Raw genomic sequence first — 14,635 nt, 5'->3', positions numbered from 1 at the left:
GGCTCTCTGCTCAGCGGAGAGCCTGCTTCCCTTCCTCTCTCTCCGCCTGCCTCTCTGCCTACTTGTGATCACTGTCTGTCAAATAAATAAAGAAAAATCTTAAAAAAAAAAAATGCTTGTGGCTGAAGAAGCCAAGGCCATTTGGCCAAAGTCGCTGGAACAAAACCATGGTAAAAATAGGATGAGAGTTTGTTTTAAGGAAATGTACTTACAAGGTTTCAAAAATATCTCTAACTGTCCACTGGCAGAGCTCAGAGTTGGTCTCTGGCTGAAATGGTGTGGCAGGACCCCAAGGACTGCTTACGATACCATTATTCACTTGGTAAAAGGCAAGACCTGTATCTATCTCTTAAATAGAGGAGGACTATGTTCATTGGAAACTGACCGTAGGGGCCATGAATGCATTTTCCCATGTGCTGCCCACCACCAATAGGTGAGGAAAGCTCACCCAAAAGAGGGGAGTTTGACTTTGAACTTAAAAGAAAACAAGCTTGCTATTCTTGATTTTTACTTTGTTTCTTGAACTAATTGACAGTATAAAGGAATCAAGTGGGATAATGCTAAAAATGGAAGACTTAACTCAAAACCTTTTTGGGAACTTCAAAAAGACTGTTTTTTTTTTTTTTTTTTTTTTAAAGATTGTATTTATTCATTGATAGACTGAGATCACAAGTAGGTAGAGAGACAGGCAAAGAGAAAGAGGAGGAAGCAGGCTCCCTGCTGAGCAGAGAGCCTGATTCGGGGCTCGATCCCAGGACCCTGGGATCATGATCTGAGCTGAAGGCAGAGGCTTTAACCCACTGAGCCACCCAGGTGCCCCAGGAAGGCTGTTTTAACTGCATTGTGTTCCAGTATCTAAAATCAGGCTTGATCTAAGCAATGATCTATATACCATGCTCAGAAAAGTGAACCAGTTTTGTACAATTCTCTCCTCTTAAAATGAGGCAGACTTGCCCCGCTGGTGCGGAGTGTCAGAAATGAGGTCTGAAAGTGGGAGAGCTTCTTGCCCATAGCTGTACCTGTATGAAGCAGGTGAACATTGACTAGAGACCAGAAGTCAGGCCAAAGGAGCCATCTGGGGTGTGCTCAAGGACACTTGAGTAAGGTGTTGATGTTGGGATTCAGAGCCAAGGTACTGAAGAACCAAGAAGGAAGTGAAAGAGGTGAGCCCTGTGTTGGACTCTTATTTTTTGACCCATTTAAAATTTTCACAAATGGACAAACACTTAATGGATATTCTAGGTATCTAACTCTCCCACCTCTTTCTCCTTTTTCTTTCTTTTTTGACTTAAATGATCTAGATGATCACTTGGGATTTTTCTTCATGTTGTCTATATAACTTTTTAAACACACATCTAACAAAAACTCTGCTTGGGGCTTCCAGCCCAAAGCACTTCAGAAGGAGGTAACTTTTGATGTGTTTTCTTGTTTCTCACTGACCTCCCCTTCTGTTCTGTCTTATTTTCTAGAGAAACTAATTTCTGTTCTGTCTTATTTTTTAGAGAAACTAATTTCTCTTCTCTCACTGATTACTCATTCCCTGCTGATAACTGTGTGATTCAGGGGGTGGGCAGGGGAAAGGAGGGAGTCATGTAGCATTCATTCATTCCATTCGTTTAAAAGTACTGTGCTCAGAACTGTTTCATGGGCCAAGTGCTCTGCTACATGCTGGGAACACAGAGGTAAGACACTGCCCTTGACCTCAAGGGGGCTCCCAGGGAATGTTATGACATTGCTCTGACAGAGGACAAAGGCAGGGTGTACAATGTACGAAGGAGAGGTTATTAAGCTTTGCCTAAGCACCTGGTCTGCCTACCTGTGGGTAGGGATGGGTTTCCTGGAGCTCCCAAGTTTTTAGCTGGTCACGGTAAACATGGACCAACTGGGCATGCCCAGAGCTGCAGACCAGCCTGACCCTTGCCAGCACGAGGCAGACACTCCCTCCTGCCACATCGTCCAGTCTAGGCTTGGGATGTATTCAGTTTGTGGTAAGAAACTACTTAAGTAACTGATCCTTTAGCCCTTTCTTGGGTCCCCGTCCACTCTCTTCACTAAGATGGAACATCCATACCCATCCATAATGTCTTCTAGAGTCTGACCTTTCCTTTCACACAACTCCTAAAAGAAACTCACCACACCTTTGATTTTTCATGCTTTAGAGGTCTGTAGGAAAAAAAAAAAAAGCCAGAGAGTTGTATCTATATAAAATATTTACAGAATGCAGTGTTCTAGATGTGTATTTTCTGAAAGATTTATTTATTTATTTGAGATAGAGAAAGAGAAAGAGAGAGAGCAAGGGAGAGGCAGAGGGAGAATCTTTTAGGCAGACTCTCCATTGAGCAGTGAGCCTGAGGCAGGACTTGATCTCACCACCCATGAGATCATGATCTGAGCTGAAACCAAGAGCTGGATGATTAACTGGCTGAGCCACCCAGATGCCCCTCCAGACATGTTTTAAGAACCAAGTACAAACCTCTCTACCTCTGCACCCAGAGTCACAAACTCCCTCCCAAATTGCATTCAAGAATTACCCTCATTAGAGCAACAGCCTTGACTATCCAGAACACAGTTATTTCCCAGAACCTAGAACCCAACAGGCAGTCACAAATATTTGTTGAACAACCTTTCTATTCGATCCTCATTCTCCTCTTCTTCCTATGCAATCCTGAGTTTTTGAGATGCAGTAAAATCTCATCTATTTTTGCCACCCTCTCTTACCCATGGAGGGGCTATGTGTCAGTATTCTGGTTCCAGAAATGTAAGTAGATGTTATTGGGCAGGGATCCCAGAAGAGCTCCTAAAAGGGCAACCTATTCAGTTGACAAATGTTCGTCAACCATCTTAACCTTTTGCCTTTTGCCCTCTTCTTTTTCCTGCCTGCAAAGAAGCCATGACGGCTTGGAGAAGAACACCCAGTGGCTTTCAACTGACCTTAAGGAAAAGTCTTTCTGGTATGGAATCTACTTTAGGCCATCCCTGATGGATTGTTGTACAAATTTCCTTTGAAGAATCCCCATGACAGGGAGGTCTTCACTTCAAAAAGCAGTCCCCCAGGCAGGTCTGTTTGTTATAAAATCTTGGCTTTAGATGAACCCAAATCTCTCACACTATAGTGACCATCAGTTGATCTTTATTCTGTCCCAGGGGAGACACGTAAAATAATGAGTCTCTCTTCACTGTGATAGCACCCCACATATCTGAGAACACCCACCATATCTCTTCTACATCCTATATCCCTAGGCTTCTAATGGTTCTTCCTTTTTACTTGGTCTTGTTCTATAAATTGTTTATGCTGCATCTCATCTTACCATGTTTTAAGTTAAAGAAATACATATATTTTGATTATGCACCCCCTAATCCTTGGCCATCCCTGTTTTATAAGCAATCGTGTGTATTCAGCATGTAATTGTAAAAAGAAAAAAAAAAAAGATTTTGAAATGGTTTCCTCCAGTCAGCTGGAAAGCTAGCTGACACAGGATAAGATGTATTGTTTACCCAAGGAAATGGTGACAGATCTTGTTTTATGTGAAAATTTCATACCAGTAAACATTCTACATTGAGAGGGCAGTTTTTAAAATTTCCTCCTAAAAAAACCCATAAATGCGATTTGATTTCCCATCTAGCTCATGTCCCTCACCATGCATAATTTTATGATTTCCTGATTTGGGGGAATTTTGTGCCTCAAAGACATTATGGCATAGGGGTGCCTGGGTGGCTCAGTAGGTTAAGCCTCTGCTTTCAGCTCAGGTCATGATCTCAGGGTCCTGGGATCCAGCCCTGCATCGGGCTCTCTCTTTCCCCCTCTCTCTCTGCCTACTGCTTTGCCTACTTGTGATCTCTCTCTCTCTGTCAAATAAATAAATAAAATCTTAAAAAAAAAAAAAAAGACATTATGGCATAAAAGACAGGAGGACATGGGGCAGAAGGGGAAGAAACTCCCAGGAGGTAAGGAACGTGTAAGATATTGCACCTATGAAAATACATGATCTTGGGATGCCTGGATGGCTCAGTGGGTTAAAGCCTCTGCCTTTGGCTCAGTCATGATCTCAGGGTCCTGGGATCAAGCCCCGCATCTGGCTCTCTGCTCAGCGGGGAGCCTGCTTTCTCCTCTCTCTCTGCCTGCCTCTCTGCCTACTTGTGATTTCTGTGTCAAATAAATAAATAAAATCTTAAAAAAAAAAAAAGAAAATACATGATCTTGCGAATTGAAATTCAAATATCAAATCACAGATATCCAAGAAACAAAGACTGGCAGGTTTATCTGACAATGCATTGAGTTATAACCCCAGTTCATTGGTTGGGGAGGTGGTCACATGGTTGCATTTACAGATAGTATAGCTTTTATTCCTACCAGCCTGTGGCCTGGCCTCCCTCGGAATGTCTGGCAACTCAGTGGTTAATTAATCTACCTTGCTCTTTCTGTACCCTGCAGGGCTGACGGTGAAATCTTGCAGTGAGAAGATCTGGCTCCCAAGAGCTGCTTAACTGACCTGACTCCTTAAAATAGGCTTTCATAAACAAAACGCACATGATATAATTTGAGTGTGTATGTCCAATTACATTTCCTGGGAAAGCATAAGGCAGATGGTCAGGGTGGCCACTGCTCTGCCGTGGATGGCTGGGGGAGGTGGCATTCCTACACTCAGGCCCCGAGAAAAGCCAGACACAAAATTACCGCCAGGAGCCATCCTCTTGCTTAACTAAGGTTCAAAGCTATGTACCATAGAAACCTCCCAACCTTCAGTTTCTGTTACCTAGATTTCCAGCCCAGAGAAAACAAAGAACACGCTTCACAATCCATACTTCAGGGGTGCCTGGGTGGCTCAGTGGGTTAAAGCCTCTGCCTTCAGCTCAGGTCATGTTCCTAGGGTCCTGGGATCGAGCCCCGCACCGGCCTCTCTGCTCAGCAGAAACCTGCTCTCTCTCTTTGCCTGCCTCTCCATCTACTTGTGATCTCTACCTGTCAAATAAATAAATAAAATTAAAAAAAAATCCATACGTCAGGTGAACTGATAAGTTGTCCAACTGAAGATTCTGGACCTGCTGGTTTCTTGAAGGGTTACTATTGTGCCCACTTGTGGGGAAGAGGAAAGCTTTGAGAGGAATACTGCAAGCGTCTCTTATGTTCTGAAAATAAACCCATGTAGGATCAACTAAAAGAGATACACTTGTGAAATGAATAAATTAGCATCCCAAGAAATATTTAGACAACAGTGAAATGTCACGGCAGCATGATTGTAGTAGTATCCTCTGATTACACGTTACCAGAAGCACTGAACGTGGGATAAGCTTTTTTTTTTTTTTAATCTTTCCTTTTTATACTTGTTTTCACTTATTTTTGATGAGCTCTTACAATGCCATCAGTCATCAAGGTGTAAATATGACTAATGCATTTGGCCTACTTAGCATGACATTGCAGCAGCTGCACCAGAAGGAAAAGTCCTCCCAGTCTTCCCGGTTATGATCTAATTATGCTCTGACCCACTGATACCAGTCAGGTGACATTACCGGATATGAAGGAAAACAAATTCATCATTCAGTCTTGCAGCGCACACAACTTACAGTCATTTTACAACTGTCTCTAAATACATAGGCACCAAGCCTATCTGCAACTCTAGGGCCAAGGGGTATAGGACAGGGCTGAAGGGATTTAACTGGTCACTCCAGCAGTCATTAAAAATATCCTTTGCAAAGCCTACATCTCTATCTCCAAAAAAAAAAAAAAAAACACAAAAAACAAAAAACAAAAAAAAAAAACAACAACAACAAAAAAAAAACGGTGGGGGGAGGAAGGAAGAGATTGAAGGAGGAAAGGAAGGGCTGTGGGAGGGGGAGGATTAGAACCAAAAAGGACAGTGTCTGGGCATTTTTCACAAGAAAGAAAAAGTAATATTTCCATTTCCTTGCATTCAGAGGAAACTCTTGGGAATGGTGACATCAAATCTCATTTTGAAACACATTTTCCAAGACATGCTGGGGACACTGCAATTAGTTTTTTAAGCCTATATGAATTTGCTGAAGGAAAATGTACAGAAACGGATGTATTTGGAGTTTTAAAAATAATGCACACCATAACGAGCAAGGTGCATTAAACAGAAGCCCAGTTACACTCCTTTAATGGATATTTTCTGTTTTGAAGTAAGCACTTACATTGATACTAACCACCAAATTGGGGTGATTTAAATTACATGCCATTTGGTGTATGTGCATTAAGTAGTCCTACAATTCCTTTGATTTGATTTGAGTTAGCAGATTTAGACAAAAAACACAGAATATACACTTAAGTTTAAATTTCACAAATGAGGGGAGAGATATTGATGATTCTATTATACTGACTCTATGTTTACTGTGAAGCCAATCCTTCATGTAAATAATCAGAAATACATTCTTTATATGTTTTAAAGATTTATTTATTTTGAGGGACAGAGTGAGAGCATGTGCGTGAACACCCAGGGGAGAGGCAGAGGGAGGAGAGAGAGAGAGATCATCTCAAGCAGACTGCCCCCTGCTGAATGAGGAGCCACTGTGGGGCTGGATCTCACAACCTTGAGACCATGACCGAGTGGAAATCAACAGTCGGACACTCCACCAACCGAGCTACCCAGGTTCCCCTAAGTCAGCAGGAATGCATTTGAAAGCATGTACAAAGGCCGCATCTCACATGACCCCCACCAGCTCATAGCATTAACCACTATATTACCCAGTACAAAATGAATTTTCTCCCAAAAGATTTTTTAAAGGCAAGATTAAGCTAAAAGTCCCTCATTATTAGTCAAATTTAATGATCATGATTTAATTAGTATTTTTTCTGGCTCTAGCCTCTATTGTTTGATGGGATTTGTGTAAGACCGTAAAGAAAATGCTGCATGGAAATTCAGATCTGACAGCATGACCTTGAGCACTACCTCACCTGGATTTGCATACCTGGCTGCTTTTGCTCCTAGAGTTATCTTGGAGAAATCACCTTTACTCTGACACTTCTGCTTATCGGCCTCACCAAGAGGTACAGAAGACTAATTAGCCACCAGCTTTAACATTTCAGAATCCCCAAGGGGAAATATAATGCAGCTATCTTTCTGGTTAAATATTGCTGCCTCTCAGTTTTCCAATAACTAAATGATCTTCACCACTTTATCACTAATGAGCTGAAGAATGAGAATAAGATGAGTTTCAAATGTTAGGTAGCTCACATTACCATCACTGGCAATTAAGATAGAGTAAAATGCAAATTACAGTGACAGTTTTTAGGATTTACCTGAGCCACGAAAGAACCTAGCAAATAAGACCCCAGTATTAATATTTTATCCATATTTATTCCTTGATTTTGTAATCAAGTTTTAGATGGATAAAGTGAACTGACAGGATAAACAATTTACGAGGTGGAGAAAAAAATCCGTGTCATCTCTGAACAAAGGCACTACTATTGGTGACCTGAATGATGTCCATGAAGCAGATTTAACTTGAGGTAGATGAAGTATCCCGATGAAGGAATGGCTGCAGCCCTCTTGTTACCTATAACTGAGCTTTGTCAGGGTGGATAGAAAACCCTTTGAACTGAGCTCTGAACCTTCTGAAAGTTCCTCATATCTCCAATGCCACTTGGGACCTAGAACATACATGGGTGATTCCATATAATAGGAATTCTATATAATAGGATAATGTATCTTATTCTATAGGATAATACATTATCCTATTCTATAGGATAATACCCCTTAGTTTGGGTGGGAAGTCTATGAATTAAGTCTAACGGTTCACTGAATGGAGAAAACATAAGCTATCTCTGTGCTGATGGCAAGGAACCTCGTGGGTAGCCCTTTTCCAGTTGTATCTTGTGTCCACAGTGGAAAGCATATGATGATTTAAATGAACACACGGCCCTGTCTCTTCACATAGGGCCTCTGTGGAGATTTGCAGCTTGGTTGTTACCCTGTCAAATCGTGGATGTAGTTTCCACAAGGGGGAAAAGAACAGAAACAGATTCTCATAGCTTGGGTTAGGCAAGGGAAGGCAATCATTGACTCATTTGTTACTTTTGAAAATGGCATTTTCAGTAAGTGAAACAGTTGCTGAGGTGTGTTCACTTTACACTCTGATGTAGCTTCTTGCTTCTTGAAAATGCTAAGTTAAATGTGAGCCATTCTCTGATGGGAATCAAGATGAATGCGGAGAAAGATGATATTCCAGCATCAACGGCCTTCACTTGACAAGTTGGTATCCCGCTGAGCAAGATGATGAGCTAGCCACAAAAAGCCTATGCCGAGAAATTCAGACATTTTTCTCTCATGGTTTCCCTTTGTTTTTTTTTTTTTGTTTTGTTTTGTTTTTTTTTTTTTTTCATTAAATGTTCATTCGTGTGCTATACTGGGTACTGCCCTCCTGAGTAGTGAAACAGGTACTCCTTAGTCTTGAGTCAATTCAAATGTGGGTTTGGAAAGAAGCACTCAGAAGGTTTTTTAAGAAATGATGACTTTGGAGTTAGGATTTGAATCGTGTTCTCACCACTTGTTGGGCTCACCGTCTTTGGGATATCTCTTTAAAGTTCCCAGGAATTTGTTCTTTCTTCTATGAAATGAAAATGAAGGATACCATCTGTTTGACATCATTAGATGTGATAATATATGTAAAGGCCCTTAGTTACTTGTAAAGCATTGGGCCAGTGTGAAGGATTATCATTGTGCCTTGGTTTTGCCAAAGGCGCTTATATATAAAATACTGCTTAATGCACATATAACTCACATGTGATTGTGCACATAGAAATCTTTTACCAGCACAAGGTGAGGGGGCTTGGATATTTTATAATATTACCTTTGCATTGGACAGTCTTATTCATTCTGTGTGTGTGTGTGTGTGCGCGCACGCGCGCGCTGAGTGCCTGCTGGCTGTCTGGCATTTTTCTAGGTGCTGAGGATAAATTGGTAAACACATAGATGTCTATGCCCTTATGTGGTGTTTATGTTCCTGTGAGGGTGGGGGTGGGGGTGGGGGAAAACAGAGCAAATAAAAACAAATGAGATAATTTCAGATAGTGAACGTGCGCAGGAGAAAACAGAACAAGCCAAGCACTAGGGAACGGCATGTAAACGGAGTCCAGGATAATGAGAATGTCTCAGTCATAGAAAGACCTGGGGAAAATCATTTTAAGTGGCAGGCAGAAAAGCTAAGAAGTGGTGAAAGAGCTCAGGATCTCTGAAAGAGGAGAAAGGTACTGTGTATTTGAAGCCTGAGGAGGAGAAGAGAAGGAAACATAATTAGAGAGAGAAGGAGCAACTTGTTTGTACGGGGACCGAGTGACCCTGGTAAAGAGTTAAGGTGTTAATCTAATTGCTATAAGCAGTCATTAGCAGGGCATGCCTTGTATGTTCCCAAACAGGGAAAACTAAAAGGTACCTATTCAAAAATCAGAGATGTTTTAAAAAGCAGTTAATTCTCCATGTCACCCACCTGCAAGATCGAAGGAAGAAATTTGGACCTCTAGAGGGCGCCAAAGGAAAACATTTTGTAGCCTAACCCACAAAGGTCTTTTCAGCACCTGAAGCCGGAGAAGAGCGCCCAGGCTGTTGGCTAGGAGTCTGGTAAAAGCTGACTCCACTGGGAAACCCCAGTTTACCTACAATTTCTACCCAAACAGAGAGTCAAATGAGCTTGGTTTGCATGTACCTGGACCTTGGTTTTCAAGTGAAGGATTGTTTATCATGGGATAGGAGTGGGAAGACATTTTGGGGTTATTTTTAATCTTCTCCCATCTGGTAGTATTTGAGTAGAGCATAAAACAAATATGAAGCCAAAATTTACTTTCTGGATTCATTTGGCAAGCAAAGTGTCTCTATACTTAGAACCTTGAAAATATTCATCATTTGCCACTTGGGATGTTGTTATTCTAAATACTATCCCAAACTCACTTGATGAAGTCTCTGCGATATGTGCTCAGGAAGGTTACCGCATGGAAAGCGGTGGGTGATGACCAATGGGATTTTCTGCAAATGAGCAGATACCTATCCTATATCATGAAAACAACTCACAGTGAAAAAAATAAAGGAAAAGAAGGAGGAGAAAGAAAAAGAGGTGGATGAGATGCGGAAGCAATCTGATGATGCGGAGATACATAAAGAAGAAAATGCAAAAAGAGGGCTTGGAAGAAATGGAAACTTTCAAAGGCTAGCAAGGTTCAGAGCCATGTGTGAAGACTGAGAAGCACAGTTCTGAAGACATATTTTACACAATCACAAATTGAGACTTTATCAGTTGGAGGTATTAAAGGCTCACAGTAATTTCAAGAAAGCATTCATTACCATCTTATTAAGGCCAAGTTCAGCTGGTCAGCCCTTCCTCACAGAGGCTCTCATCTCCCCATTTCATGCTTGATGATCACAGCCATGTACTTTATAACACTCTGCTCTGCCCAGGGAGACTTCAAAAAGCACCGAAAAAGCAGCCAACCAGACATGTAACCTGAGCAAATGGATACAGGGCCATCAGAGAAGAGCAAGAATCCCAAATCCACTAGAAGCCCAGAAGGTCGATGATGGGTAAAGGGCCGTATAGGTGCCAGCATGCCAGAAACCATGAACAAATGTCAGAGGCTGAGGCTGAGCCTGGAGCAGGAACATGCAAAGCAGGCTCCCGTCCAAGCACCTGTGTCAGCCTCCTGTGTGGAAACAGTTCAGCTGACATGTTTCTCTCACTTTTATGGAGAAACCCTCAGATTTAATCTCCTGCTACCTATCAGACATTCGGCAAACAAAGTGTCGGACCATTAATTATCTACTGATTTTAATGAATTTCAACAATAAAGTAATCATCCATCTTCTCCTTCACAGACAGTGGGAACTCTGTTCCCAGAAACACATCCCTACTTAACGGGAAAGAGAGGGAGAAAGGAAGAAAAGAGATCGGAGGTCGGGTTCCACTTAAATATTTCAGACCATCTATATCAAAATGCCCTTTATCAATTAAGCAAAACTTGCATTCTTTGCCAAAGACACTTCCCTCCCACCTTACCCGTCCGAGATGAGGCTGATCTATGCAAAGCACTGGGTTCAGATCCTATAATAAGAGAAGATATCCTCTAGGACCCCAAGGCAGTGAAGAATACCAAAGTAAAATATGTATCTTGGAACCGTCTGAAGGACTGGATGATATAACATAGGTCGGGTTCCCACCAGCAATTGTTATGTGTTCAACAAACGCTATTGCCTTCCAGAGCTGAGGGTTTGTGGCACAGAGATACACAGAAACCCAACTCTGAATCCCGGAGTCCCTTACCACATCCTGCTGTGACTCTTGTGAGTAAAAGTTGTTAAAGGAATGGGTCACCTTCTAAATCGGGATGCTTCTCCTCCTCTCTAGAGACTACAGACCCTGGGGGACGTGTGCAGAGGAGAAAGAAGGCTGTTTCTTAGCTGCTTGTCTGAGGAGAATTACTCACAGAAGCAGAAAAGAAGGGCAGGGCTAGAAGAAACTTTAGAGGTCATTTAGTTCCAACTCTACGATGAGCGAAATGCCATCCCACCAACACGGAGGACCTCCCAAGTAGGAGGCACTGTGCCAGGCGAGTAGAGGGGCCTTCCCAAAAGCTACTTCTAACTAAACCCGGGGAGTGGGCAGGGGAGGGGGAGTGCAAGGCAGGCAGGAGTTACCTGGTTGACGGAAATGACAGCTAGCCGAGGAATGGCCGCCTGCAGGGCCACCTGCAGCAGAGAGGTGCCCAGGCCAGCCAGGATGGCCCAGGTGAGCGGCAGCGGCAGCATGCTGTAGGTGGCGAACAGTGTGAAGAGAACGTAACCGATGCCATCACCCAGAAGCCCGTAGCCAAGGCCTGCTGCCAATATCTGGGTGGTCATGGCCACCCAAGTGACCACGCCACTGTACTGCAGGTACGTGTGCGAGGTGGTGTCCTTCCTGACCACCACCAGGGCGCAGATCACCACCTCGATGCCAGTGAAGAAGCCCAGGAGGATGCCCTTGAGAGGGTCCATCGGGGCCGAAGCCAGGCTCAGGTGGAGGACCAACAAGGTGAGTTTGGTCAGCACGTCCAGCACATTCATCACCACCTCGGATTTGCGCCTCTGGCCCAGGAAATAGCGCTGGTAGAGGCGCTCCAGATCCCGGGACTTGAAGGAGTTGCGCAGAGTGGGGAAAATGACCCCTCGGTAGCTGTAGCCTCCGTTCAGGAAGAAATCCGAGTTGCTCGGGGCACAGTCCAGGTGCAGGAAGCCCAGATCACCCCCGCCCCCGCTCCCGCTGCCGCTGCCGCTCCCGCTGCGTTCCGGGAAGACTTTGGTGCCACCGGTACTGTGAGCTCTCTCCCCGGGGCCCAGCGAGTAGAGGGGCAGCGCCGATTCGCTGGACAGTTGCGCCGCGTGATGGTTGGGGCCGCCGCCTGCAGGGTCCGAGGCTTTGCCGGAGCCTCTACTCCCGCTGCCGCCGCCGCTACCCCGGTGCCCGTGAATGAAGCGCTGCTCGGTGATATGCCTCACCGCCGTCTGCCACAGCAGCCGCTGCGGCCGAGAGCCGCTCCCGCCGTCGCCGGCCGGGGGCGTCGGGTGGATGGTGTAGAGTTCCTCGCTGCCGCTTAGGCAGCGCACATCGGAGAGCTCCATGGCGCCGGGCCGCAGGCGGGGAGGCGCAGAGCAGGAAGGAGGCAGCTGGAGGGGAAGGGTCCCAAAGACCCCACCGCGGCCTGGCGCGAGCTCGGCGGAGAGCCCTGGTATCCCCGGCCGCCCGGTCGCGCGAGCCTTGAACAGGAGGCCCGCGCGTCAGGTCATAGTGCGCCCCGGGGCAAAGGGCGTCTGGAAGATCGCCGCAGACCCCTGCGTCCTTGCGCGCCGCCCTCCAGACAAACCGCGCAGCTGGGGTGCGAGGGTGGTGTCCACAGAAGCCGCGGCGCTTTGAGCCACGCAGCCCCCTTCTCGGGCTCAGGCTTCTCGGCCACTCCTCGGCTCAGCGTCTTGGCGCAGCCTTTGCTCTCCAAGAGGCGCCTGGGCGCCGTGCTCCTTTCTGCTGCGCGCCGGGTGGGTCCTGGCTGCGGCACTGGGCTCGGGACACCCACGACTCGGCGGCTGCAAGAGGACTGGCTAAGGGTAACCCGCTGCGGCTGCGGGTGCGAAGTTAGCCGCTGTGGCTGGAGCAGAGACCTTCGGAGAACTCCATTGCGCCGGGATGGGGAGCGGGGCGGAGCTGGGGGCGGGGGCAAAGAAGGGGGAGGTGTGGGGGACCAGGAGGTGGCGGGGTGCCCCGCGGAAGGTTGAAGAAGTGGTATCCTCGGGACTCAAAAGTCACCAAACAGTTAATTTGGAGCAGGGGGTGTGCTGAGGCTCCCTCCTCGGCTCATCTCTGGCTGTCTCCTCTTCCAGCTCGAGGACTGACCGCGAGGCGCTGGCTCTGGCCCGTCGCATCCCCCGGGGAAGGGGCGGGCGGCAGGGTCCCAGTCGCGGTTAGAAAGCGAGGCCAGCCCTTCCAGCTGTGCTTCCGAGGGGTCGGAGCCCACAGTTCCTATTCCCTTCACTTCGCTCTTCGGAGTCCATTTGGCCCGGAGCTGGGAGGCGGGGGCAGGGAAAAGTGGGGAGGGCTCCGAAGCCAACAGCTCTGAGATCGCTGAGAAGCCACCGGTGCGGATCCCTGACGCTAAGAACCGAAGCTTGGCGGGTGCGGCGCGTGTAAGGTTTGGATGAGGAGGGAGGCCGGAAACCGCGGGGAAGTCGACTGAGACGCCACGGGACCCAGGGACGCGCCTCGTGCCACCCTGGTGCTCTGAAGCGCGCGGCGGGCACCCGGCAGCGGGGAGGAATTTGGAGACCTGTCAGTTCGGTCAGACACCCGCGGGGACTTAAACCCGCCCTCACGCAAGCCACGCCTCCGGAACCGGGTGGGGGTGGTGGCGGGAAGCTGGCACCCAGATCTGTCCAGGACGCCCCAGGTCTTGGAGGTAGCAACACGCACAGGCCGGCGTGGGTGAGGACGACCGCGGGCGCCCCGGCCTCCCCCCGCGCGATTATCCAGCGCTCCAGCTGGCCGCGCCGGCCGGTTCCTCCGCTATTCTTTTTTAGGCACTGGCTCGGGTCCTCGGCAGGTGCAGAGCCAGGACTCGTAGGCCGCTCTGCCCACGGACTCCTAAAGCCCAACGCGATGAAATAGAGGGTCTCCTTTCCGTCCTCCCCACCTGGGCATCTTTTGGTGCTACTAGCTATCTGGCTTAAAGCAAGAAGCCGCAATTGTAGAGACGGCTTCTAGCAAGAGCATTTGCTACACCAATCCCGAGGACTGGAGGGCTCATCCTCTGAGTGCCGCGCACTCCAAGTTTCTCCCTGCTTACAATAGGAGGTGGGGGGTGGGGAACGTGGGGGAAAACATTTCCAGCAGCAGGCTCCAGCCCGGTTTCGCGCCCTCCGGGTTCCGCGCCCGGCCAAGTGGAAGCGCCCGGTCCGGGTGCGGCAAGTTAAGTGTGGTCGCGGCAGTCCGGAGCCCGGCTGCAGGTGGTGGAACCGCGGCGGCCGCCACGTCTGCCACCGCAACTGCGGCTGCAGCCGGTGGATCCCGGGCCCTGAGCACAGTCAGCTGATGGCCAATGACGTCAGGCCCTGGGCGCTTTCTCGGCTCCCGGTGGCGTCCAGTGAAAGCCCAGAAGACCGCCTGGCTG

The 14,635-nt window shown here is 47.1% G+C and overlaps 1 protein-coding gene across 3 annotated transcripts in view; it reads right to left on the bottom strand.

Annotated features, from left to right (window-relative positions):
- The window catches only part of ADCY8 (adenylate cyclase 8), a 225,559-nt gene extending 211,707 nt beyond the window's left edge, over nucleotides 1–13,852 (bottom strand). For 2 of the 3 annotated variants that reach the window (XM_059165611.1, XM_059165610.1), the window contains exon 1: nucleotides 11,637–13,851. In XM_059165611.1, coding sequence (XP_059021594.1) covers nucleotides 11,637–12,599 — 963 coding nt within the window. In that variant the 5' untranslated portion in view covers nucleotides 12,600–13,851. Of the gene's footprint in view, nucleotides 1–11,636 lie in introns of all 3 variants that reach the window. The other variant, XM_059165609.1, reaches the window with a different exon arrangement.
- Nucleotides 13,853–14,635: the final 783 nt, after the last annotated feature.

This window comes from Mustela lutreola, chromosome 3 (genome assembly GCF_030435805.1).
Source record: "Mustela lutreola isolate mMusLut2 chromosome 3, mMusLut2.pri, whole genome shotgun sequence".
In the NCBI taxonomy this organism is placed as follows: Eukaryota; Metazoa; Chordata; class Mammalia; order Carnivora; family Mustelidae; genus Mustela; species Mustela lutreola.
The sequence above is the reverse complement of the archived record's forward strand: the minus strand, read 5'-3'. Positions and strand labels throughout refer to the sequence as shown.